Below are 25892 nucleotides of genomic sequence, written 5' to 3'. Positions count from 1 at the left end.
TCATGCACTCTTTGTTTTGTTAACACCAGATGGTTAATTACAACAGATTGATTTTTTCCCCTTACAAACTTGTCGGAGTTAATTTTAAAAAGTTATCAGTTCAACAAATCATTTGCACATGTTACATTTCTAGAATTTAATGCACTAAGGCGACCTTCAAAACTGACAGTGGAAGCCTGACGCTGCTACTGTATATTCAAAATAAAACAAGAACCATTTATTTTTAGATGCCTGTAATTATTCAGATTTTCTAAATGAAGAAAAGCATTTCAGACTTCTAGGTGTTTTTTTAAATTGACTTTTAGACTTCAAAAAAAAAAAAAAAAAAGAACAAATTCTTTGTTTCTTACAAAAGAAACGAATTACCTTTGCTTTAGACCAAATCTTCCAGTCAAGAAGCAGCTTTTCTAACAACTGAACGTCTTGGATAACTGCTGTAGAATCTGTGTCAAGCACAAATTGCCCGTTCTCATTTATATAGAGAATCTCACCACTGCAGCATCCTTCAAGGAGGGTCTTAAAGAGAGGGTGGACATATGGAATATTTTAAGTATGAAACAGATCAGTTGTCCTAACAGCCTTATAAAAAAATATTTATGAAGACATCTATCTCCTGACAGGACAGTCCCATATCTACTGATCTGGTCAGCTCAGAAAACAATTTTAGTAACTCCACTGTAAGCATTGCAGAGGTTCAAATCTTACAGCACCAGTAGATACATCTTCAAACATTAGGTAGTTTGAGCACCAAGATAGGCACCCAACTATTAGACAATCTGAAAGCCTTAAACCCGGCCTCTTCCTGTGAAACTAGCTGGCTTGAGAATTACATTCTCTCCAAAGCTTTGAAATTACAGAAAGCTCAGCCTTTATTTTATTCAGGTAATGGATTCTGTAACAGTTCTGTCTACCACAAGACAGAGTTCAATTGACTGTTTTCCATATATACTTACACACACAACACAAAATATCGCTATTGGGTGTTTTCATAATCAACATACAAAGACTTCCCAGTAAAAGTAAATTTTTACAAGAGTTATTGCCCAGATGCTTCAGATAATCCGCAGTTCATTTATTTATTTTCAATACATACTAGCAAAGGCCTTGCTGTTTATCTATCTTGCAGTAAGAACACACAAAGGGATTTCATTAAATGCTTAGGAGTTTAAGTTTAACCAAAGATCTTTGTTCTCAAAGAGAAGTTGACTTCCCCCCAATCCCTCCTTGAAATAAGGATCTCTCAACACATTTCACAACTCTCCCATCAGTAGTTTCTACACTCAGAACCGGTTCCAAATCACTGTTCTGCCTGGGAAGAGTGACCACAAACGTACAATTAAAATCATAAGTTTCTAAATTTGTGCTAACATTCAACACAGCATCAAGTTTAGAGAGTACCTTCAGCATGCGAAATCCAACAACGCACTTTGGTTTGATCAACACTCTGTGAATCATGGAATAACCATTACAATTTTTCATTTCCTGTATTCTCTGTTGATTGTATTTTGTTAAAGATAGTATAAGCTGTAGTGCTAGAGCTTGAGTGTCTTCACAGCTACTGATCTCTACAACCTGAAGAAAAGCATAATGAAAGAGTTGATATGAGAAACATTCAGACAAAAAAGTGCTTAAATGATACCTTCTGGATTAAGCTACTTCAAGATTTTTCAGATCACATACATAGGCAACAAATGAAAGTTATGTCTGTACACTATGATTTTTATATCTGATGTACTGATCCACAGTGTGATAAATGATCGTTTACTAAGAAAATGAGGAATTGTCACAAGAATTCCTTTGTAAGAAATAGATTATTCTAAACAAATTGTAGAAGACAACAATTCTTGCTATACCGTGAACCCCTGAAGCACATAGCCCACTAATAGGAAGAAGCTTTTATTTCTTTTCCCCCCTAGAATAAAAAAGTTTTCTTAAATCTTGAAGTCAAGTTTTAAGTTAAAGTTCCTGGAGACGGAGTGCTTCCACCCAGATACATCCAAACAGTGATGTTTTATTTTGTCCATAAAATTTTGTCAAATGAAAACAATGCACCATTCTTTCCTGTTCAATTCTTACAATTCAAGCCCAAGAAGGAGCAAATATATATGCATATATATTTTTTAACTGGAGACTTAGGACAAAAATCTCACATTCATGGAATTCCAGTTCCTACAGGTGCTTTTGCTATGCTGTATATCAGTACAGTTTCTTAGACAGGATAAACCTTTGAACACAGCTCAACAGCCTCCTTCTAGAAAAGCTCTCACTGTTAAAGTTCAAGCTCTGCACACTCTGTGGTTTTACATTTAATCATGTTTGCATTTTGAATATCCTGTACTTAAAGTGCTATTAGCTCTACAATTCTCCTAAAAAAAATATCCTCACGTTCAGAAGCCCAAGTGTACCTCTTACATGATGGCTGTATTATAAAAAAACATTATGCAGTTCAATAATAACTGCTAAGTTCCCTTACAGTACACTCTTCTGCCACAGATTCCTTCCACAGATTTTAAGAAAGAATCACATACAGACTTTTAATTGGCAGTTGGAACACAAGATTTGCTGCCTGAGATAAAAGGACAATTTTGTACAGGCAAACACACGTGCACTCTCCATCTTCCATTTCTCTTACCCTAGCAAAGAGGAAGACAAATGCACCAGTTCCTCCAATTTCATGTAGTATACCCTGCAGATTTTTATATTCAACAGGCTGAAGTGCTTTCAGGTGATGAGAATCCAGTACATTGCTCTGAACTTCTTTTGAACTGAAGGGCCTCTGAGAAGGTACAGTCTTCACTTGACCTTTCAATCTAATAACAGGTTCGTATATGGTGTACTGACTGGGGCAGCACGTGGCATAAACAACAGCAAGGCTTTCCTGAAGGAAGCAAGAGAAATTTATTAGCCAGAAATTTAAGACATTTTTATTTAAAAAACAAAAGAAAAAGCACACAAGTCGCCTAACAGGTAGAAGGCAACTTTCTTTCCTGCTTTGCCATTAGCATGTTCCAAGCTCCGAATGGATGCACTCATACAAAAATGCAACAGAATTCCTAATTTTTTTGCAAATCTGTGCAATTGCATTTAATCAACTTCTGTAAAGAAATAAATCCAAAAGATCCTCCTCTTATCACTAAAGGATAACAACTATTTTCCACAAAAACAGTTACTAAGATTAAAAGAAAATAAATACACACATGTATTAAGCAATTTTCCCCCCGCCTTTCTAAAACTGGATGAACAAGAAAGTTCAAAACAGAAAGTGCAGAAAACCTCTCTAAGCCTTGTACTTTTTAAATCTCGTCTTCAGTCAGCTTTACTATAAGAAAAAGGACCTCAGTAGAAGGTATATATGCAAGGCTAAAAAAGTTTCTTTTATAGATGAAAACACTTATACCAAAACCAGCATCATAAAAAGCAGCTGACTAATTCTCACAGAAAACATTAAATTGACCACATCTCGGAGATTAAAGTAGTAATTACAATCAAGACATTTTCTTGCTATGCACAAGTTGAGACAAATTCTTCACCTAAACATATATAGCTCTACTCCAGCTACTTGGTGTCATAACAATCACTTCACCTGTTAGTAATGACGTTTCCAAGGATTAGGTCCACAAAGGAAGATCCCTTGCTTACAGCTACAGAGCTGCTATATAACAAGATCAGAGAATTCCCTCTAGTGGGAACAATTCATACAGCAGGTTGTTACTGGCATGAAGATGATAATGAAAAAGGCTCCACTAACAAAAAAAAAATATTTATTCTTTTTCTAATATAACTAATACTTAAATCTGCATTTAGCATGGCTTTATCAGCCAAGAAAGATGAGAAAAGCTATGATCTGCCAGCTGAAAGACAACTGCTCAGCCAAGCTTTCAGCTCTCAGAAACACTGAAGAACTGAGATGAAGTCAGTTAAGTCCTCCCACCTTCCCAGTTTTCATACATATAGTTCAACTAAGCTAAGCTGCTCTTTGTCATCATAATGACAACAGAGTGGAGAGCTGCCCATTCATTCTAGGGCAGGTACTTAATTCTAGAGGCACACCTGCTTCTCAGATAGAAGAAATACACAACATTATAGATGCTGGAACACGTTAGAGTTGTCAGAATCCAACCCAGACCAACACGAACTCCACACGTGTCTACTTCAAATCCCACTGAAATAAATGGGAAGAACTCTACAGTGATTTTAATGAGAATTGGATCTAATCATGTACACCTTGATAAAGTGAAGCAATTCAAGAGACAGCAGGAAATGCTTTCCCAGTTTCATCAATTCTAAGAGACCAGAAACCACTTTTAAGCAGAAACTTACAATCAAAGGTCCAACGTCCACTTCCTTCTTTGCCATGAAGAGCTCTTTAATTTGTTCACATTGTAGAATATCTTTACTTATGTACTTAGAGCATTCAGTCAATGTTTTGCCATATTTACAAGGCATTACAGATGTGAAGTCCGGTCCACATGCATATAAGTAAAACGCTTCCTCTGGTCCAATCTTTGCACCTAAAATCCAGAGAAGACATTCACTTCTAATTACATAATAAAGCAAAATTTATATCTTGACTATTAGACCTCACAAGGAAAATTACCAGCTAGTTTTTACAGCACCTGCTGTAACCTGAAGCAATGAGTGAAGTCCAGCGCTAACTACTACAGTTAAGTGACTTCTGCTGAGTATCACAGGCCACTGCTAAAGGAAACTGAAACCATATCAGGAAAGTAATATGTATGAGCTGAATATAACATATCTGAATATTCAATCACACTGGTTGCGTTGTTTTTAAACTGAAAAAATCATCTCTCCGAGCCTCTTCAGCTTTCAAAGCATATCAAGATTACAAGTAGTACAAACATGCGATTCAACTCTTCGTGACATTACAGAGTGATTCAGAAGGATCCATCAACAATAAACAGCTCACTGCAACTAACTAGAGGAGAAAAAAATAACACTGTGAAAGGAAATCAAATGAATTGCCCATCCTCTTTCCAGACAGCTTATCTCAGGTAACCTGTTTATGACAGTGCATCTTCAAACAAACCATCTCTATCAGTTGCTTAAGATCACAGAATGACACAAGTCTATGATACCTGAGTACAAGACAGCTGGATTACAGTATTTCTCAGGAAATGTTAACTGTAGTGGCTGTAGTAAAATCAGGCCATGTAGATTTGCCATGATAGTTAGAACAAGCATCTCACCTACTGCCTACACAAATACAAAGTGTCCATACACACAGCACATCCACACACCCCAGCAGCCTATGCCATTGCACATGAGAAAACACCAGAATTATGACCAGCAGAGTCTCGGCCTTTGGGGCTAAACAAACATTTGGAAGTCCTGGACAAAAGATTCTGAAATTTTGGTCACTTTTTAATATTCTTTGTGTAATTTGAAATCAGTAGTTAAGAAGCAAGTAAATGAACCCCATTTTCTAGTAGACAAAGACTGAGTGCTTTAGGAAAAAATAGAGTGAATACTGGCATCTCTTCATGCCCTACACCAAGGTTTTATTTAAAGAAATATAAACAAATGGCTGAAGTAGCTGGAATTGCCAGCTACAGCACAGAAAGGGCAAGGCAGCAGTGGCAGAAGACGACATTAGGAAGTACTCAGTACAGAAATGTTTACTTCCTCTCTGATATGTTACACCAGTAAAGAATGTATTGCTTTGACTGTAAACAATTGTTTAGTTGGCATATTAAAAAAAAAAAAAATCAAGTTAAAAAAGATCAGGATGGGGGAAGGAAAGAAGAAATGAATGCTTATGCAGGAAAAACAAAGCATACAGAAGTACCATTGAAGAGAAGTAGATTCCCAAGATCCCATCTGCCTGACAATCGAAGCAATTCTTCCTGAGATGACGTACAGTGGCCAATCATACAAAATGTTTTATTACTGTCAGATGACAAGCTTGATTTCCGTGGTAGAGCATAATCCAAGTTGATTTCACATTTCCTAGAAATACATATAAAGAAGTATGAATAACAGTAAGTGATCAGATTTGCCACCTCAAACATTCAGCTTAGACTTAAAATACTTTTAATATTTAGCAGACGAGAAGCCATACTGTTATTGACATTAAATAACGAATGCTATCTTCAACTTCTAGGTACCTTAAAACTCATTTTCGGAGTGGTGCATATATTTAAATACTGCACAAGAGGAAAAAAGGAATGAAGGTGACAGCTGTGTTTGCCATACAGCCAGAATTTCCTAGACTGAAAAATCCTTCCTCATTCCACATGACTTCAATGAAAAATAAACTGCATATACACTATAAAGGCACCTGGAGTGATGATCACTTCTTCTCAAACACCACTACTTTTCAAGAATTTCTATTGCTTTTGGAAAAAACACAACCAAAAATGAAAGTCTCTGACCACACTGAAGAATATAACGAGGATTGGGGTTCACATATGCTGGAAATTATGCCAAGCATTTGCTTTTCCCAAGAAACTGTCAGAACTGATGTGCTGTACAGCCATGAGCAACAACCCTGATGTTTTGAGAAGATGTCCAATGAACCTTACAGGCAATTACAAAGGCAGACTAATTAAACTGTAAATGTCATCAGAAGCTTCCCTGGAAGAATCTAATGCTTAGCAAATAGATAATTCTCTCTATACAGAGTGACCTCATTTGCTGCATATGTGCATAACAAGGTAGTATTTTTTTTCCCCCCTGCATCTCCATATTTGGACTTCACTGTCTACCGGAACAAAGACTGAAAAATTAAGATCAACTTATTTAAAAAACAACTCCACTTGATTTAGTTTGTTCTTGAAACTTAAGTTTTACCCTTCACAATTTCAATCCATGGTTAATCGTATGTAGAAAAGTAACATGCAGTAGCTTTAACAAGAGCTTTAAGAACAACATTCCTGAAATTGCTTATCCATGGATCAAACTGTAGAGGAATTACAAGAAATAAATAGCAAAGAACTCGTGATGCATCTGATTACTTTAAAATGGAATTTTTAACCACTTATTTCATATCTGGAATACAAAAGAAGGCTTCACTGTCTGGACTTCAGGAAAAATGTATCTGATAATTTAATCAATTCCTCCTCTTCTAACCAAGGTGTATTTCACACAGGCCCAGACCCACTCAACCTACCATTAGGAACCTCAGGCTTTCTGTGGGAGTAGTACTTGCCAATGCCAATTCAGACCTTACCTGAAGTACATATTGCTCTTCTGCCCTCTTTCTCTTGAAGAAGACAACTGACTACCTTCTCTTCAACACCTCTTTATTTCTCCTTCCAATCATATTTCTAGCATTTGAACTACACCTCCCTAACTCAGATTCTTAACTTAACCAGCAAGACTAAGCCTACTGCTAACTTCTTGTCACACTTGGTTCTGTACCTTACCCTCACAGCCTTGTCTTGTTTACCTTTTTCATTTATCCATGACTGATGAAGAACAGTGATGTCATATCAGCTTATGGTTTGGACTAAAGATTCTCAAAGTAATCAAGACAACTCTGGAGCTGAGGCAATTCCAGGGCAAGGCTTCCCTCTCCTATCCCCCATAACTGACTTCACAAACAGAACTTCAACCTGTACTAAAGTAGTAAAGATACTTTCTTGGCAGAGAACATCTTTTTAACAAGTTTAACTAATGTACAGTTTACCTCTGACCAGAAACCCACAGGGACAACTCTCCACGGATATTTTTCTTGCTTTCTTGCTTCTGCTTATACTGTATTGCCAAATGTTGCCACCTCCCCACAAGGAAAACATTCTCTGGAGATTCAGCCTGTGCCAGCAGGCCAGCTTTCATCTCATCGTTTGGATCCATGCACATTCTACGAAAACAGAAAAGTGTGGGTTGTTTGTTTTTGTTTTTTTTTAAACTTGCTTCTCAGCCCCATATCTTAATTTTATCAGTTACTTTGAGGTGACATTTTCCTTTAAAAAATAAATCAGTAATCTGTTTAGAATGCTCAACATAAGCTAGGCAAACACACATTTTCAACTGAGTTATTTAACTTGCAGGAATCTTCATGTACGTAATCAATATTTAAGATGGTGTCTGTATTTCACAGGGGTCAAAGTATCCATTTGTTGTTTTGTTGTTTGTTTTTTTAAAAAAAAACTGAACTTCTTCACTAAATAAAGTGCTCCAAAATTCAAACATTAGATTTATTTTAAGGATCCATTTCTTAAGGAAAACAAAAAAGCTAAAATATGTACAGAAGATTAAGACAAATATTTCCATGATAAGTATTAAGAATTTTCACATCTGAGGTACAAAAACATAACTACAAAAGCTTTCTGCCTTCCACATGTTTATTGTGTCACTTCATTAGCATCTAAATTGCACAGTGTTTATGACCAATCTTGTATTTTACTTTGGCCAATTATTTATGTTTGTGTATATGAAACATACGAGATCCAAGATGTAATAGTCCTGTAGATTTGCATACAATAAACTTCACTTGATGCTGGCAGCATGCTAAATGTCTCTACTACAAACACTAGTTTTTTGTGTTCTACAGCAGCAGTCTCTGCAAGCTGTTAGTAGATGTTAGGTTAAGACAATCCATATCCTTACACAACAGCCTTTAGACTAATGCACCATACCGAAATATGAAAGCTCCAGTGTTCACATCTGCCCAGATTTGTATCATCAGTGCTTTGGAACCCAATGAAATTATATGAATACAGCCATCTTCAACAAGTTTATCTCCCAGGCTTAGGTATTCCATTCCTACAGACTTGGTTTCTTCTAGAAATACAAGCATGTTTATAAAAACAATTACAACAATAATACTGTTTTTTCTTTTAATTAAATGAGCTAGAATGTATGATCTTCTTCAGCAACCTAGGTCTCTTTTGTATTGAAACAGACATTAATTAAGCACTTTGATCTTGTTTGTAATTAAGCACATAGACTAAGCATGAATATTTCATCTCACTCATTGATAATGTTAATATGTCACATTATATTCCTGTGTAGAACTGAAAGTCGCATTGTACACCCAAAGTCTAGATTTTTAATTAATTTATGTATATAAATCATGCGACCCCTCAGCCCTTTAAAAAAGATTTTACATCCAATGTTTTTTGCTTTACATTATGAAGCAGAAGCATATGCCTCCTAGTAAAAACAGTCCAAAAATTTTTAAGATTCAGTCCCTCCTCACTTTTTCTTTTTTTTAAGCTGTAAAATAGAGGTAATTCCAAGTGCTGGAACTGGGAGGTACTTTGAGTACCTCAAAAAATGTTTGATTTTATAAATTACAATCCAAGAGATTCTGCTTCAAGCACTTTGGGACCTGGCAACACTCCACAGAAGTGTAAACGGGTAAATGTTGTTACAGATATTGGTATTTGTGAGATGGCACACAAGAGTAAAGTTAAAGGATTTATATCATGTTAGCCTCAGGCTCACGATGAATTAGAAGCAACTTCTTAGCCAAGAATTCCAATAATTAAATCTTAAATCAAGAAATTTTAGTAGCTCTACATTAAAAAGAACAAACATAAAAGCCACTTGCTTCATCAATACATAAGAGACTGCTTAAGTCTGACAGTAAGTAGTCCTTTCCTATGACCTTTCAGCTGCAGCACTGAATATTCTCTTCAGCATAACATGAAGCAGCACAAAGACATTTTACTGGAGTTAAAAATTCAATGAGAACACTCAATTCCTAAAGGAACCAGGCATGAACGTGGTTTATGAGCAAACTGGAAACATTTTTATCTTTAAGTATAAAACTCACAGTACTTAAAGAACAATCAGATTATCGTTCCTGTTCAACATTTATTAAAAGAAAAAAGCGTAATCTTTTTGTATAAGACACATCAATTAGTAATACTTGTAACCAGAATCCCTCAGTGCTACCTAAAATAGGAATAAATCTATGTTCTCACCTGTGCTGTCAAAGCTGTTCTCTCTTACAGAGGAAAGTCTTCGCTTGACTTTCTTCCCCTTCTCTATTGAGTTTTCCATTTCATGAACATGCTCCAGATGAAACCATAAGGAAACACTGAAACCATCAGACATGTGCGGCCAACAGTTCTGTCCAACTAAAGGCAAGTGAACTGGGGCCACATGCCAAGAAGAAAGCAGCTGATGACTCAAGTTTTCACCATCTGCCTCTTTCTTACTCTGTGAAAATTTTGCTTTTTTTAATAGTCCAGCAGTTTTGCTGTTGGAAGTCCCCGTGGATTTTTGTGAAGAACTACTCAAATTTGTACCATGTAGCAAAGGGAAGGCAAGGTACTGCAATGGGTTCATGTCCACATTAGTTTCTATAATCTTCAATACACCCTTAAGCAGTATCTCCTAGCAGAAATAAACAAGCAAGAATCAATCAGTTTAATACTGCATAGTTGGACATAATTGCCTAACTCAACAGAACCCCTCTCTTTATTGTGACTCAGGTTCTTGTTTTCACAACACAGGTGGGCTTCCGCATCTAAACTGCAACCTTTACAACAGCCTTAAGTTACTACTTCAACAGACTACAGCCCAACAGTTTCAGAAACTTAAGGACAGAAGAGAGATCTTTAAGTTACCCCATTTAGGAATTAGCCAGATCACGGTAGATGGTTACTGGGCAGTCTCACCTCAGATTTGTTACGTGCTAGCAGATTCATTTACACCTCAACTAAAGGCTGCATCTCTTACTTCAGTTTGAGGCAGACTAAAGGCCATCAACAAGGCAAAAATGTATCCAGTTACATAGACAGTTACTGCAAGCAACCTTTGAAAGATTGACTTACATACCATAATTTGGTATTATTACATGTTTTGCAGTAACTTTTAATTTCTTTCACCTTGTTTTTCCCTACAGCCTCCCACACAAACTGCTACATGCTTTAGCAGTATTTCCCACACAAGTTGTAGATTCCAGTGTTAGACAAGCCAACTTGTGACAGTTTTGAAAGTAATTCCTGCAGATGAAACAGCACTCATTACTGAAAAGGAAATGCTTTACAACTAAGGATATTACTTTAAATTTAACAGTATACAATATTGCCATCTATAACCATTATGTCAGTCTACTCAAGACAAATCTTGCTTTCTTGTGCTGACAAAAACAGTTCCCAGAATATTCAAGAACATGGATCCTTTTCTTCTATCCCACTTTCAAAACATGAAAGGCAGTTGTTTCAACAACTGAATTTGGTCAGTTACAGAGTAGCTGTTATCTCCCCCCCAAAATTGAGGGCAATGAGATTCTCCTCTTGCCTCTGAATTTTATTATTTATTACTGAAGACATACCGTACAAGGTGTCTTCTCCAAAAATATCCGTAGAAGAAGAGTTAGTTCTTCTGAACATGTCTGTGAGCTCATCAAGGAAACAAGCAGGTCTACCAGCACCATCTGACATACTAAAATATAAGAGATAATATTCTTCAGGAGAATGCGTGAAAATCTTTTTAAAAAATTGTATTTGATAATGCTAGGAAGAAGAATTAATGTTAATTAATTAGAAGAAGAATTAGAGTTATGTGCTAACGCTTAAAATTCAGGAAGTTGTAATGATTACAGAATGAATTATGAGATCCATCTACTTGATAGTATTACCATCCACAATTCAATTGAACAAATCAAGACTGCTACAGCAAGTTTGGCTTCCAGGTTTGTAAAACAGAGTCTGCAGGTTTGGGAACACAGCACCTAGGTTGCAAATATTCTCCCAACAGAGCCCCGTTTTTAAGTCCTGGGATGGTTTACAATGTATGGGCTACCTTAAGGCAAGTATATAATTTGCTCCCACACTTTTGGATTAGCTAGTTATTTTCTGAGTAGAAACGAAACCCAATCAATACATCACTCAGTCTGCTGTTACAAATAATATGAAACAGCCTATGTTATTACACTAATTAAAATTAAATGCACCATAACTGCTATTTTTCCTGAGTAATGTTTATTAACATTGTCATCTGAAGTTTCTGGTTTCAATTACTGTTTCCAGATCTACCAGCACATGTTTAAACAATGTAATCCCAACTGACTCAGAAATAACCCTTTGAATACAGAGCTATTTACATGTTAGAGATCTGGCAGAAGTTAGAGACACAGGTGCATTGATTCATGTTTGCCAACTAACTCATTTGGTAAATTTTGTATTTGCACTACAGGCTAAAAAACTGAGGATGTATACATTAAGTAATAAAAAAAAATGTCCTTTGAATTTAACTTCGAACTCACCATGAAAACTAGACTCTGTTTGAGTCAGTATATTCATAAATCCTCCCAAAATATGCTTAACAGCTCCCTGTTAAAAAAAAAAAAATAATAATACAGGGAAACAATCAGAAGGATACACCAGCCCAAAGAACTAACAAGCAATTTATTTCAAACAATTCACATTTACTGTTGTTTTAAGTAATAAATAATTCCAGTAATAAAAAAAACTTCCATAATTTGATGTGTTTGCTAATGAGCATGCCTTCATGTTCTGTACATTTCAACTGCATCATGAGAAAGGCTTTGAAATCCAGATGATTAAAGAAAGAATCTCTTGCTACTATGCATTCAGCAACATACAACTGCTGCCTTGTCTTCTCTCCCAGAAAAGAACTATGTAATTCACAGGCTATGACAAAACACACTACATTAGCATATTAATGATGGAATATTGAAAGAGTGTAAACACTTCCCTGATTTGGGGGGCAAGTTTTTAGAATTAACTAAAATGTCCAAGAAGCTTCCATAAGAGCAACATCCTTCAGAAGTATCTTAGATATACATAACTCAAAAATCGAATACATTCAAAGTTTCTCAGCTCATTAGTTCAGTAGATTAATAAGCCTTCTCTAAAACACACTGAAAATAAAAATATTTTGAATCGTAAGTCATTTTTGGTGCTGAAATTCACAAAAATAAAATAAACGTGTGCAAGAGATTTTAAGCTAGTAATTCACACAAAGAACTGGAATACTAAATAAGATAGTTTTCCCACTTCAGCCTTTTCTTCTTCTGGGTTGAGCTGTCAAGCACTAGTAACAATGCCTTTTAACCAAATGACTATACACACAAATACTTTAAAAGCTCAAGTTACTTAACCATGCTTTTTCTTCTGGAGAAGTTCACTGTATTTAGTTACTTAACAAAAAAAACCCACAAAAACAAGCTAGATCTTAAAAATCCCAAATGACCAGTAGACACCCCTGTGTACTTAACTGATTTGAAATATGAACTTATGAGGAATGCGTGAAATATTTTTCAGGTACAGCATCGAAAGTTTCAAAAAAGCATATTAATATAAACATGAGTACATACATATACATCCCAAGACCACCTGATGATTTCCAAATCTGCACTGACAGCTTTTGTGGTTCAGTAGTTTTGATGAAATAAAACAACTGTAGGTCAACTGCCTTTCAATACATTAGCTAAGTTTCTCATAACTTTTGAATTCAACACAGCTTTACCAGCAATATCAGTCCTTTACATTATTTCAGGTCTTACCAAACACCATAACAAGGGTTCTGAGTTCAGGCTATTTATTTTTTTTCTTATATACAATTGATACAAAACTGAAGAGAATAAGCAATTGCTCAAGCATTGCCTTTGTTCCACAACATTCTTACCTGTTCTATAAGTACAGAGGCGTTTCTCTCCTTCTGGTTGATGATTTTCAGGCAGCTCTGGAATACATGAGCAAGCACATCTAAACTTGCATTACCAGCTGAGAGCAAGTTTAATTCTAACATGCAGATTTCAGGATATATTAATTCTCCTTGATTGATGTTTTCAGTTAGATCATTAAGATAACCTGAAGGACCAGTACATTCTGGTTCTGCCTTCGTGTCTGCCCCTGAAAGAGAACATTTGTCTTACTCAAACGTACTCAGATGAATACAGTTTGCATTACTTTAGAAGCATATCCAAGGTCAAAGTTTCTCCAGTCTTCTCAAGCATACAAAAACAGTCACTCATGTATCAACAGTTTTCAGAAGTTTGTAAAAACCTTCTATTCTGCTTCGCATTTCCATATTTTCCTGCCAACACAAGGGCAAGAATGCAGTGTCCCCCATTACATGCTCTTGAACTTCCTGGGAACTGGCCATACAGCAATGAGAAATAGAGTTCATAAATATGAATCTTTGTAACAGAACTTCAGTTTCTATACAGAACTCTGACCCTGCCAAAAAACAGTGAATGTACATGATCTTTATGTTCAGCGGCAGGGGAAAGCAGTAGTTTAGTCATTTAAATGAGAAAATGCACAACAGTACATGAAATGTCTTCATTAAAAACAAAACCCAAGCATTTAAGTTCTACCTCTTACACACCCACCTCTTCAGGACATGTCACTTAAAACTAAAATGATGTGACAGAGACAGAAGTGCTACCTGCAAGTGCTTCACGGAAACATTTTCATGTTGAATTTATAATTCATAAGCACTTAAAACATGCATTTGTATACACTTCTAAGTCACTACTGATGAAGCCTAGTCATACAGATAAAAAGCAGTAGTAGAATCTAAGTTCACAGCACAAAGGCAAAAATGATGGTTCAAAATGACACCAGAAGAGTAAAACACACATCAGTTGTTGAATATCAATAGATACAACCAGACTTCAACCACTTTTCTTTTTAGTACTAAGTAAAATTTTGAGCATTGACTTACAGACAGCCTACTGATAATTATCCCTGGAGAAAACTGCTTCTAGATCACAATAATAAATATCAGAAGACAACCCAACATAATTTCAGAGTAAGAATCACGTGAACTAGCATAACCGATACAGAACAGTTCCTGTAACATTCAGCGTAAGAATAGTCAGCTTCACTTCTGGGGGAATCCAGTAACACTTGCAGTGAAAAATCTAACCTATCTGCACCTGTAAAAAGTCTCTGACCATCATCCTGTCTTCATACATCTCAAAAAGACAACCAGGCCTGGCCATGTCAAAGTCTGCTTTGCCTATTCAGAAAGCTCACATTTACCTCCATCCTTTGTTTCGCTGTCAGGGTTACTTTCACTATCTGCTTCATATCCTTCTTCTTCAGCAAAAAGTTTGAGGCTACAGCACTGTGACTCATCAGCTTCTTCCGATATATCTTCAGGCTGTGACAGTGACTCCTTTTCAGTGTAATGGGTCTGCAGAATTTCAGGAAAAACAAGTAGTTTTGAACCCTCCAGAACCTTTTTTCATGCCCACTGGGGAAAGAAACAATCACATGCTTCCAGGAAAACCAAGACTCTTTTTAAGGATGCTGCACTTCTACATAGAAAACTGACTCTGCAAAGATGGATTTTTGTTACCGACTATCCAAATACAGTTTTGGGAAACAGGTGATCAACACATTAAGAAAAACGATCTCCAAAAATTACCATCATAATCATTTTGACATCCACTCTTAGGTCAAGACACATCTGTAGTCTCTAAGGTCTGTGAAAATCCACTTTGAGTTTTTCCATTCCCTTTTCCATTCCCTACTGTAAAACAGAACAGCGAGAACTTCCCACTTCAGGTATTTCCATAAAGCATAATTCAGCTTGCTCTTTTTTAGCATGACTCACTTCAGAGCAGCAAAAGTGGGGAGTGTATGAACATGCACATCAATTGCCTTGATATTTGCATATCATAATCAGAATTCATTTTCAACAGTTATAAGAATCCAACAGATTAAAAACTCATTTATTTAAAAATACAGATCTGAACAACATAACCTTGGTCTAGCAAACCTCGCAGAATTAGATTTGTTTTGTCAGTGCTTCATACCTTTTCTACTTTCTCTTCAGAATGATCCAGGTCAGTAGAAAAAGTGCCCAATGCAACACGAAGCAGTGAATCAAACAGAGGCTTTGCCAAGTCAGTTTCCAGCAGTTTTGACTGAGCAAGTTGTTCTCTTATTTGTAGTAAGATATCATCCACACAGATATTCTAGAGTTTGTAAGAGAAACGTTTTGATTCATTATTGTTTTGGCTGAAATAGACCAGTACTTCAATTTAACAACTCCCCCTTCCACCCACACTTATCAGACTTCCCAGCTAGAACTGGGAGACTTCACTGAGTCTCCTACAATAACAAAGACTCAAGAGTTTTCCACAACAAACACTTTGTAGGTTAGACAATCTGCACTGTTTCCAGAAAATTACGTGTGAAGGCACTGTTTCCAAAAAAGCATGCTTCTGAAACAGTCTGAAGTACAGAGTGCATTCAGAACACACCAAATTACTCAAGAGGTTAGCAGGATAGAGGGTGATAAGACCAACTTGGCAAAAATAGCAAGTGGCTCTAAATTGCAGCTCTCGCACATACTATGACAGCAGAAGGAGACAGGTAAGGTGCTAAAAAAAACCCTCAAGATGGCAATTAAAATAATAAAGCACAGCAAAGGAGTCTTCCATGAATCAATAACTTTTGATGTAATGCTGAATTAGTTCACTTCTAAAGGTTAGATAATAGTCTTTTTTCAGGTGCTCCTTAAATATCCCTGTTTAATGCTCCTCTTTCCTCAAGCACCATCCTCTACTCACCGTTTTCACACTATTTGCTTAATATGCAAGTCACTGTGTACAACTTGCGTCTTGCCTACAGGACTCTTCTTGGACTCCAGCTCTGTCTCACATTCTCCAGCTGAGAGAGAGCACATAACTGGACAAAAAAACTACACAGGAAAAAAGGGGCAAATACCCAACTAGAAAAAAAAAGGTGGTCATGGCCAGCCTGAAATAAATAGTAGTCAGCATCTACCACTGCATTTGTGGGCAGAGGAAGACGTGCCCTTCCACAAGTTAGGACTATTTTAGGCCAAAAACAAACAAAAAAATCTTTGTTAGGATCACAGCCCTAACACTGTTCTTGGACAGAAGATACATTAACCCAAGACACATTAAAAAAGAAGAGAGCATATGATGTTTTTGTCCTCACCCATACCAACCACGCTGGCTCAAATGGTAACAGAGAGGTGAAAAAATAAATTAAAATTACAATTAAAAAAACCCAACAGGGTAAACTCCTCATTCAAGCTGGATCACTCTGCCATTCCACAAGGCTCCTCCACTGAGAAGCAGAGAATCAGCACAAACAGGGATCCAGTCCAAAAAGGATGGAAGAAATTACAAGATCCTAACCAGTATTTTACTGCATAAAGAAAAAGGCAACGAGGTGACGCATGGAAAACTGTCTCCTCAGAAAAAGTAACTGGAGTCTGTCCATCTGCCTACTCCTTCATGCCTGCTGACCACTACCACCACCAACTAGATATGTTGCTTTCTGGCATGCTTAAGGCATGCAGTTAAATACACACCATAACAAGAGCAAACTTTCTTTAAACTCCAAAAAAAAAAAACCCAACTACCCTTCAGATGGATTACAGTTAAAATAACAGTACATACATAACAAATAAGGTAAACTAAGGTAAGTTGCACATTACCTGATGAAACATCTTCTATTCCATCTTCTGCTGTGTGGTGCTTGCACTGTGTAGACATATTGTCAGCAAAGCTTCTAGAAGTCTGATGCCCTGAAGCGCCCATTCAGTTTTTTCTCTTTCAGAAGGCTTTATCTCTTCCAGATTAGCAACTGCAGCATGTTCCCTACTTACAGAGCTGTCATGGGAGACGCATTCAGACACCAGCTGTTCCGCAACAGCGAGACTATCAGAACTACTGAGCTCTGATTGTGTCACTTCCCTGCTTTTAGGGAAATGAACTGAGTCATCTTTGCTGAGATGTTCAGCACCAGCACTCCCATGCAGACTTTTGCTTTCACTTGATGTTCTCTCCCTTTTTTCTTGTTCTTTCTCCTTATTTTCCACAAGCTTCTGAATTATGAGGATTAGTAGTCTATGGCACGCTTCAAAACCTCCAAGCCTATGGAACTGTCTCTGAAAAACTGAACTATACAAATAGATGCAACGACACATGGACCAAATATCAGCAGCTCTGTGAATATGTTCCAGAGAGGGCAAAGTAAGGCTTTCCAGTGACAGACATTGGTAATTTACGTCCTAGGGCTCACTAGTTGTACTATCGTATCCTGATGTATCTTCAGAGTCATTAGCCGAATCCAGATCACCATCTGCTTCTTTACTTACACATAAAAATGCAACACAGAGAAATAGGTTTATTGTGTTAACATGAATGTCTTGACTCTCAAACTTTTTCTTTTTTGGGTAAGCCTCTTTAAGGCCTGCATAAAACTTGCTCAGGCTTTGAGGAATTTCTGAAGCAGTGTGCTGGCTACAAAGAGAAGCGGGCAAATCAGATGCAGACTCCTTGTGCTCATCGTTGAGGTCTTCTAGCTCTGGCACTGCTTGGTCTTTCTGCAGTTCACCAAGGCAGAGTATCAAAGTCTCTAACACTTTCAAAGAATAGCTTCTTAAAGTATCTAGGTAGTTTAACTCAGTCATTTGATTCACTCCATTACAACTCAGAAATAAGTCTCTAATCACCCTGTAAAAGAAAGCATAACAGTTTCCTTACAAATCAACAATAAATTCATTATCTCATAAGATTTCATGAGACACTCATAGGATGTGACATTTAAAATAACCCTGCTCTACACACACAAGTGACATCAAGGCCAAATCACATTTACAGTAAGTGCCGTGAGTGTTGCAATTCAGGTATGCAAGGTGGGCTCATCTGCAATGCTCTTATAATCTCTAGGTATCATCCACCTAGTAGAGGAAACTTTAACTTTTAGTTAAGCTATGATGAGGAACATGCAACCTTATGTAGGGTTGACATTGGTTAATCACTAATACAGGTCACAACAATGTACATGATTCTCAAAGCATTAAAGTGTTTGGCTCTATAACATCTGCTTTGCAACTGTACTTCCAGGCAACTTTTTATTAACAGTTGGAGCTAGCCAGACTCCAAGTCTATGACTTCACTAGGAAATAGACTGCTTCTCAAATAAACCTGAAGTCTTAAAACAACATAGCAAGTGTAAGCCTTAACAGTTTTAAGAAAAGATTGCTGAACAGCCTCTGAAACACATTTCAAGCACAACTTTGTGCTACTGTTATTGCCAAAGGTGTTTTCTTTTTAAAATATTGGCATACTTCCAAGGATATTCTCTCCATTCTTTCTCCTGCCTATTTACTACATTGAGTTCATATAGAATTTGGGGTTTTTTAATGTACTGTTTGCTTACAGATGTTCACCTTCCCTACTTTTCAACTTATATCCCACACCTACTAAATTCACTTCATCAGGACTCCAACAGAAAAGATCAGAATACCTCATATAAGAAAGGACGCATTCATGTTCTTAATAAAATATATGGAATTTTATTCAGAAGCTATGAGTGTAAAACAAAAAAACTTTCTACGTCATATCTCAGATGATTGTTTTCTCTTTAAAAAAAAAAAAAATTAAATTAAATGATTCACAAACTGTAGGTACTAGGAAGAGGGAATCAGATCAGAAAATCTAGGAGAAATTCTCATCGAGAAGTGAAACGAGAATCTGTATGACACTGACTCACTTCAGCATGAAGAATTAAGAGGCAAAGAATATACCATATTAGACAAAGATTTTGCCCTTAAATGCTTTGTTTTGACTTGAACAAGGCCCCATAACTTTCTGCAGCTTATGAATCTAACAGAAAGTCTTCCGTTATTTATTTATCTTGACATCCTCTTTGCGATATCCAAGCACAAAAATATAGTCCAAACAAGGTTTATGTTCTAATCAGGGACAAATAGATAAGAACACACTGTACTAAATAATTAGTGTTTTACATTAATAAGCAGAAATCTACCAACCTGGATTTAAGCAACGCAGGAAGTGTCTGCAAGTAAATCTGAAGTACTTCGTAAGGCAAACACTGGCTATGGTAACTGCTTGTGTGTTTATCAGCTGTAGTTAGTCCCAGTTGTTGAGCATGGCAAGCTAGCTCAACCCCTTTCTGAAGCACTGGATTATAAATACAATTATATAGTTTCCACTGGACCACTGCATTTCCCTTTTGAATTAAGTGGCAAATATGGCTTGCAACCTGCATGCCGCGTAGTTTGTCTTCTTCAAAAACAACGTCCTGATAAGCCTCCAACGCATCCCATCTCAACAACACATCTTCAGATCCACTGCTAGGCAGTATTCCCTGAACTCTGCAGGAGGAACTAGATGCAAGACCAGCATCATTAGAGTTGCCCTGCAAAGCATCTTCCAACTGCAAAAGCTGATCAGAGTCAACAGTACATATATTGCATGATGCCTGTATAATTCTTGGAGAAGCTTCTGCTCCACCCAGCTGATCCAGTATAAACTTGTTAAGGATGTTCAGTATGTGCTGTTGGAAGTTTTTTAATATTGGTAACTTGGAAGCACGAAGCAATGGGACAATCACAGATTTTGGGTCCATACAACAGCATATTCCTACATTATGTATACCTGAGAGAATCTGAACACAAGTACTGCTCAGAGAAACTTGCTGCAACAAGTGCAAACACTGGTGTGCACAAACAGCAATGCAACAGCATCTGTCAGGATAATTAACTTCTCCATCAATTGACTCAAAGGGATTTCTGGAAGCTTGGTTTTTAAAAGCAGATACAGAGAGCCCAGAGAGATCTCTGTGGTGATGCATGAAGTAAGAGTACTCACATCGTCTATGCCGCTTTCTTGTACACACTGACTGATGGAGTTGCTCTGATTTCACTTTTTTGACAGTGCTGATTATTTTCATGATGCTGTTTATAAGGGATTTCAGATGCTCCGGAGCTTCCCCAGTTACTCCACCATTCTTCATACACAGCCATTCCATTTGAAGTACTGTCACCTCAAACAGCTTAAAACCTTGATGCTGTATGAACTCATGAACAAGATCCATAGCTTGGCTAAAGTAGAATGGATTAGAAGCTGCACTCTGCAGGCAGCGGATCAAGATCTGCAAGACTCCTTCTACAACTTCAGGCAGAAGCAAGGCTCTGTGACGGTATCTAGATAATACAAAGTCATCCTGAACAAGCTGCTGTAGCGTTTTCTTATACTCTGGAGCAAAAGGATCAGGCTGCTTTTCCAAGCAAATTCTGATTTTTAATGCTGCTTTAAGCAAGTCTGTTACATTTCTTCTCAAGTTGTCGGGCATTGTTTCCGTACTGATTATATCTAAAGACATTAGATGCAACACTGTTCGAAACAGCATCCTTTGGACCAGAGCTACAGGTTCTTCTGTCCACCCTGCAGAAACCACTTCATTTTCTGTGTTACTACTTAGATTACAACAGTCTCCAAATCCTGATAAGAACTCAGTTAACGTGGGCACCACAGTAGCTGAAAGAGCAGAGCTGTGATTCAAAGTAACATCAAACCTGCAAACCTTCTCTAGTAGCGACAGTAACACATGGCATAAGTCAAAAGGAGAGTTATCCAGGTTGCTCTCAGCAATTCCTGCAACTGGCTCATTCAAAATCTCTGGATTTAGCTCATGCGCTGGAACAATTTGGCTGGAATTTTCTAGACTAGGGACATCAGGATTAGGATTTGGTACCACTTCAGTAGGTAAGAAATCACTTCTACCTACAAGGTAGCTGTCCCTAACTGGATATGTTAAAAAAGGCTGCAGGAACTGGGAACGTCTGTGTTTCATTGTTACAGTATTCTTGTCATCAGAATTTCCTTCTGAATCTGAAGTGGACAGCTGAGATCTTCTTGCATCTCGCACAGAGTAACGATGGGTGGTTTTGCGCGTACGCCCACTTTTTCGAGATCGAGGATTTAGCTGCGCAGAAGCCTGAAGAGATGAACGAGGGCTTCGATCTGATCCTATTTTTTCCTGAGTGGATTTCACACTTGAATTGCTCTCTTTGGTCAGGCAAACATCTACTGTAAATGGTATATTGAAACCTGTTACAAAAGAAAGACAAAGGAACATTAAAAGAACACTCAGAAACAATATGTTAAATAAACAAAAATAGGAAAAATACTTGAATACTTTTAGCTTCATAAGTGTGAGCAGTATCATAGCATGCCGTGTTTTTTGCATGTTTGACTTTTATAATACAAAAAGTCGGTAACAATGTTCAGGAACCAAAGCGGCTTTATTTTAAATCCTAGACAGCTGAGGTACTAGAGACAGATAAACTGTGCCAGCATTTCCTAGAGCTTACTTGTAGGCACAGCTATTCCATCCTCTCCCAAAAAATAAGCTAACATCAAAGCAGATGAAAGGATTTCTTGAGGGAAAGTAAAGTTTAGTTTGAAAAAAATCTTTTGGCCTGCTACAGCCACTAGTTATAATCAACTCCAACTCACAAGTAAAAGAAAAACTGAATTCTAAAGGGAAGAAGAAAAGGTCTTCAACTTGATGACTCAATGTTGCTTCACACAACTCACATGCTATAGGAGCTGAGCACCTTAACTCAGCATGAAGACGTGGTTACAAACTATTGGTAGTAATAAGAAAAAAAACCTTTAAGTACAGAGAACAACCTTGAGTACACAGGTGTTAATCATCCCAGCTTTAATTGTTCCAAATCCGAGAAGAAGACATATGTTGTGGACTTTCAGCAATAATCAGGGCCAAGATGGAAAGTGAAATGAGTAACCCTTAAGTTTAAGGTATGGAATGCTCCCAGGAAAGTCAAGACAAAACACCTTCCAACTATGCAGTATAAAGTAAGGAATATGAAATTGAAACCTTATTCAATGGGCAAGAAAATTTTCTAAGAATAAAATACAATATTTCTACTTGACTTGCATTGGTCAGCTCAGACTATAAGCAGTCAAAAAAGCAGATGGAAAAAAAGTTTATACGCTTTTGGGTGAAATCCACTATGACTTTTAATCAGTAGCAGAACAGCATCTGTATGCTTTGTGCATATGAATAAACCAGCAAGCAATGGCAAGTATTCAACATCCACTATGTTCAGTATTCAGGGAAAATAGTGACAGTTAACAATAATTCACCACTGAACCCCTAAAAAAAAAAATAAATCCCAAAGCACACAGTACAGATGTAAACATTAAATTGAAAGAAAAGATACTTCCGTGAGCAACAGTGACCACTCCCTTGCTGTTTCATAGTCATAGCTGCAATGTTTGTGGAACAGCTGCTTTGGAGGCAGGAAGTTAACTACTAGTATTTTATCAAATAAAGGGTATTTCCTGCACAGGAAGACAACAAGCTAGCTAATGCAGATGGGTTAAGATATTTTATTTCAGATCAAGGAAAGAAAACTCTCTGTGCAAAACTGATCATATCATGTTTACTGCTTCAGTATCACAAGCTAGAAATTTGTAGCAGGTGAAACCCACATCATTACACAAAGTGTAAAACCATCACATCTTAAAACCTGTTTAAACAGCATTTTAAACTAACACTGGAAAAATCTGTTGGTCTATTGTAAGGCCAAAATATTTAATTCAATCATGCTTCCAGGAGCATGGAACACAGATGCAAGCAAGGTAGTTTACATAAGTATTATGAAACTGGCATTCTAAATGTCATACAACTCCAAACATTAACAAAACCCCTATGCTTACAGGACTTTGCAATTGTAAAGAACTCCAGGAAAGTTTCAGGTAGGAATCCTTCAGAATTCTTTCAAACATACAAGTAACTTGCCTCATCTTCTGTTTTACCTTCAAATAAAGAAAGATAAACACAGAAGCTCTCCCTCCCCACAAAAAACTGTAGTCACTTCACAGTTCATGCTTCTTGCACAGTTTGTCTTGTATCACCTCTTTCATCTCTTGATTTTGTATCATACCTTCTACTCCTCTGATTTAAACAGCTTTATTGGCAATTGAATCCTTCTGATTTAACTTTATGTTCAAACATCAGTTTTTCCTGACACAGAACATCAAGATGCAGCCTGATTCTGTTTATAATAATCCAGTACTGTTCCATTTTCAAGGCCTATATCTGTGATATTCATTCTACTCTCGTACTCTGTTACCTGTTAGTCTTAAAGCCTCTCTCTAGCATTTCTTTAATTACAGAAAATCTTCAATTTTAGAAGTAAAAAGTCACTATCTCTGACCAGTGTAAGGCATCCTGTGGTGTTTTTGTTTGTTTGTTTGTTTTTCTAAATTAACCATTAAATCTTTCCTCCCCCTGCCCCACCATGAAACACTTCACATTAGTAAAGTCACGCACTTTCAAAATCCTTTGTGGTCTTCCCCACCTGAAAAGCAAAAAACCGACCCACCAGCATCAACAAATGATCTCACCACACAGTTCAGAGTAAAATGAGCATCATCTTGTACATAAACCAAGAGTCTTAACCTTCTCTCTACAATTTTCCTTGTATGTTGTCAGAACACTGGTATTTTTAAATTTAATTTCTTTGTAGAATTACCACCTTCCTTCTATATTAAGAGGGCACAGACAATGAACACAGACACAACGGACTTCTCTTCTTTAGCTGGCAATACTAGAATACAAATGCAATACATGGCATTTTCGAGATCCTTAATACTGTAAGTAATAAATCTTACCTACTGCTTTTTCTTCTTGGACAGGGATTTTCCAGACCAGTGGCAGAAGTGACAGAAGGAGGGTCAGAAGCTCTTCCCGACATGTCAGCTCCTGTGTTGGGAAAGAAAAAAAACACCACAATTATCTTTTGTACTTTTTTTTTTTTTCCCTTCCCCTCCCCTCAAATAGATGAATCCTCCAGCTTATTTTAATAACCTACAAACATTCAGTTCCCTATGTCTTCTTGCTGCTCTATGCAGAACCAGAAAGACAACCTAATTGCAAAGAGTGCTAAAATCATTAACTGGAGCCAATCAGAAAGTTTCTGAAATATTTATTAATTTTTTTCTACTCTTTATATAAAAAGCTCTTTGAATCCCTTTTGTTGAACAAATTCCTCACCCACCACAGAACAAAACCAGGGAGTTAAAGTTGAAAGCCAATAATGTAAGAAGGTGGAGTATTCCAACAATTTACTGGTTGATGTACATCACTATCAGTACAGTTTTAGTGCTAAAACGAAACAAACAAAAAAAAACTACCCAAGAAATTCTATCCCCCACCCTCCCCAGTTCAGAACCAGAGCATTTTTCTAGCTGACATCATTCAGTGACATGCAGCTGAAACAACAACTTTTCCCAAAAATTCAAAATAGCAAATAAATTAAGGCCTGTGAAGATAAGCAACAACTCTGGTAAGAAGCTGCAACATTATGTGAAGAAGCTTACTCAGCTTGCTTTTAAATGAAGATTAGAATTTAAGAGTGCCTTGAAATGTTTGCATACACCCTTATCTAGAGATTTGAGACTCAGAGCCCTTAAAAAGGCATTTGCAAATGTTAAGAGGTACAACCAAAGTGAAAAACCTACTATGAACTTCATAAGCCACCTATTTAGAGATAACCTGCTTGAAATATTTAAGTATTCTGTGCATGTTACGTACTAAAATTTTAAGAAATTAAGATACTGAGCTAAACAAATGACTTTTTTTTTTTAAACACTACAGTTCCATTACAAGATGAACAAACTCAAAGATCCATCTCCCATTCATATCACAATCAGTGAGAAAAAGCCACTCACAGAAGGGCACTTACCTTCCTACAAAGTGTGTTTTGTTAAAAGACATATGCTTTTTTAGCCAATAATCAAGTTGGAAAGGTATACATTTGGATTTTATTGCTTTAAAGCAACAAATGCTGGTTTTCACTACAGGTTGAGTAAGCAGATTCATTTCTCTCAAAAATCCTACCCTACTGCCTTTTTATCTAGCTGCTGAACTCAAGATTCACACAGCTTAACTAGATAGAAGTTTAATATCCATCCACATCAGCTCGCAAACAGGTATATGTTTAGCTATTTTTTCTTTTTTGTTCTTGCTGAAGGACAGAACACAACTGTAATATAAACCTTTAAGCTTCTAGTCTAATTAACTCACACACAGAGACAAGCATCAAAAGGCAAGAAAATCAGAGCTAAGACAAATCCCTTATATTCAAAACAGTCAAGGTTCAACACAAATACA

The 25892-nt window shown here is 36.9% G+C and overlaps 1 protein-coding gene across 1 annotated transcript in view; it reads right to left on the bottom strand.

The window, feature by feature from the left end:
* LYST (lysosomal trafficking regulator) overlaps nt 1-25892 on the bottom strand; it is a 73906-nt gene that overhangs the window by 30911 nt on the left and 17103 nt on the right. The window contains 16 exon segments of the mRNA XM_015857824.2: nt 367-516; nt 1399-1572; nt 2633-2878; nt 4321-4511; nt 5807-5967; nt 7649-7822; nt 8601-8745; nt 9894-10308; nt 11252-11361; nt 12185-12251; nt 13570-13796; nt 14934-15087; nt 15713-15874; nt 17371-18391; nt 19714-21796; nt 24392-24482. Coding sequence (XP_015713310.2) covers nt 367-516; nt 1399-1572; nt 2633-2878; nt 4321-4511; nt 5807-5967; nt 7649-7822; nt 8601-8745; nt 9894-10308; nt 11252-11361; nt 12185-12251; nt 13570-13796; nt 14934-15087; nt 15713-15874; nt 17371-18391; nt 19714-21796; nt 24392-24482 — 5571 coding nt within the window.

The sequence above is a fragment of the Coturnix japonica genome, chromosome 3 (genome assembly GCF_001577835.2).
Source record: "Coturnix japonica isolate 7356 chromosome 3, Coturnix japonica 2.1, whole genome shotgun sequence".
NCBI classification, from domain to species: domain Eukaryota; kingdom Metazoa; phylum Chordata; class Aves; order Galliformes; family Phasianidae; genus Coturnix; species Coturnix japonica.
The sequence above is the reverse complement of the archived record's forward strand: the minus strand, read 5'-3'. Positions and strand labels throughout refer to the sequence as shown.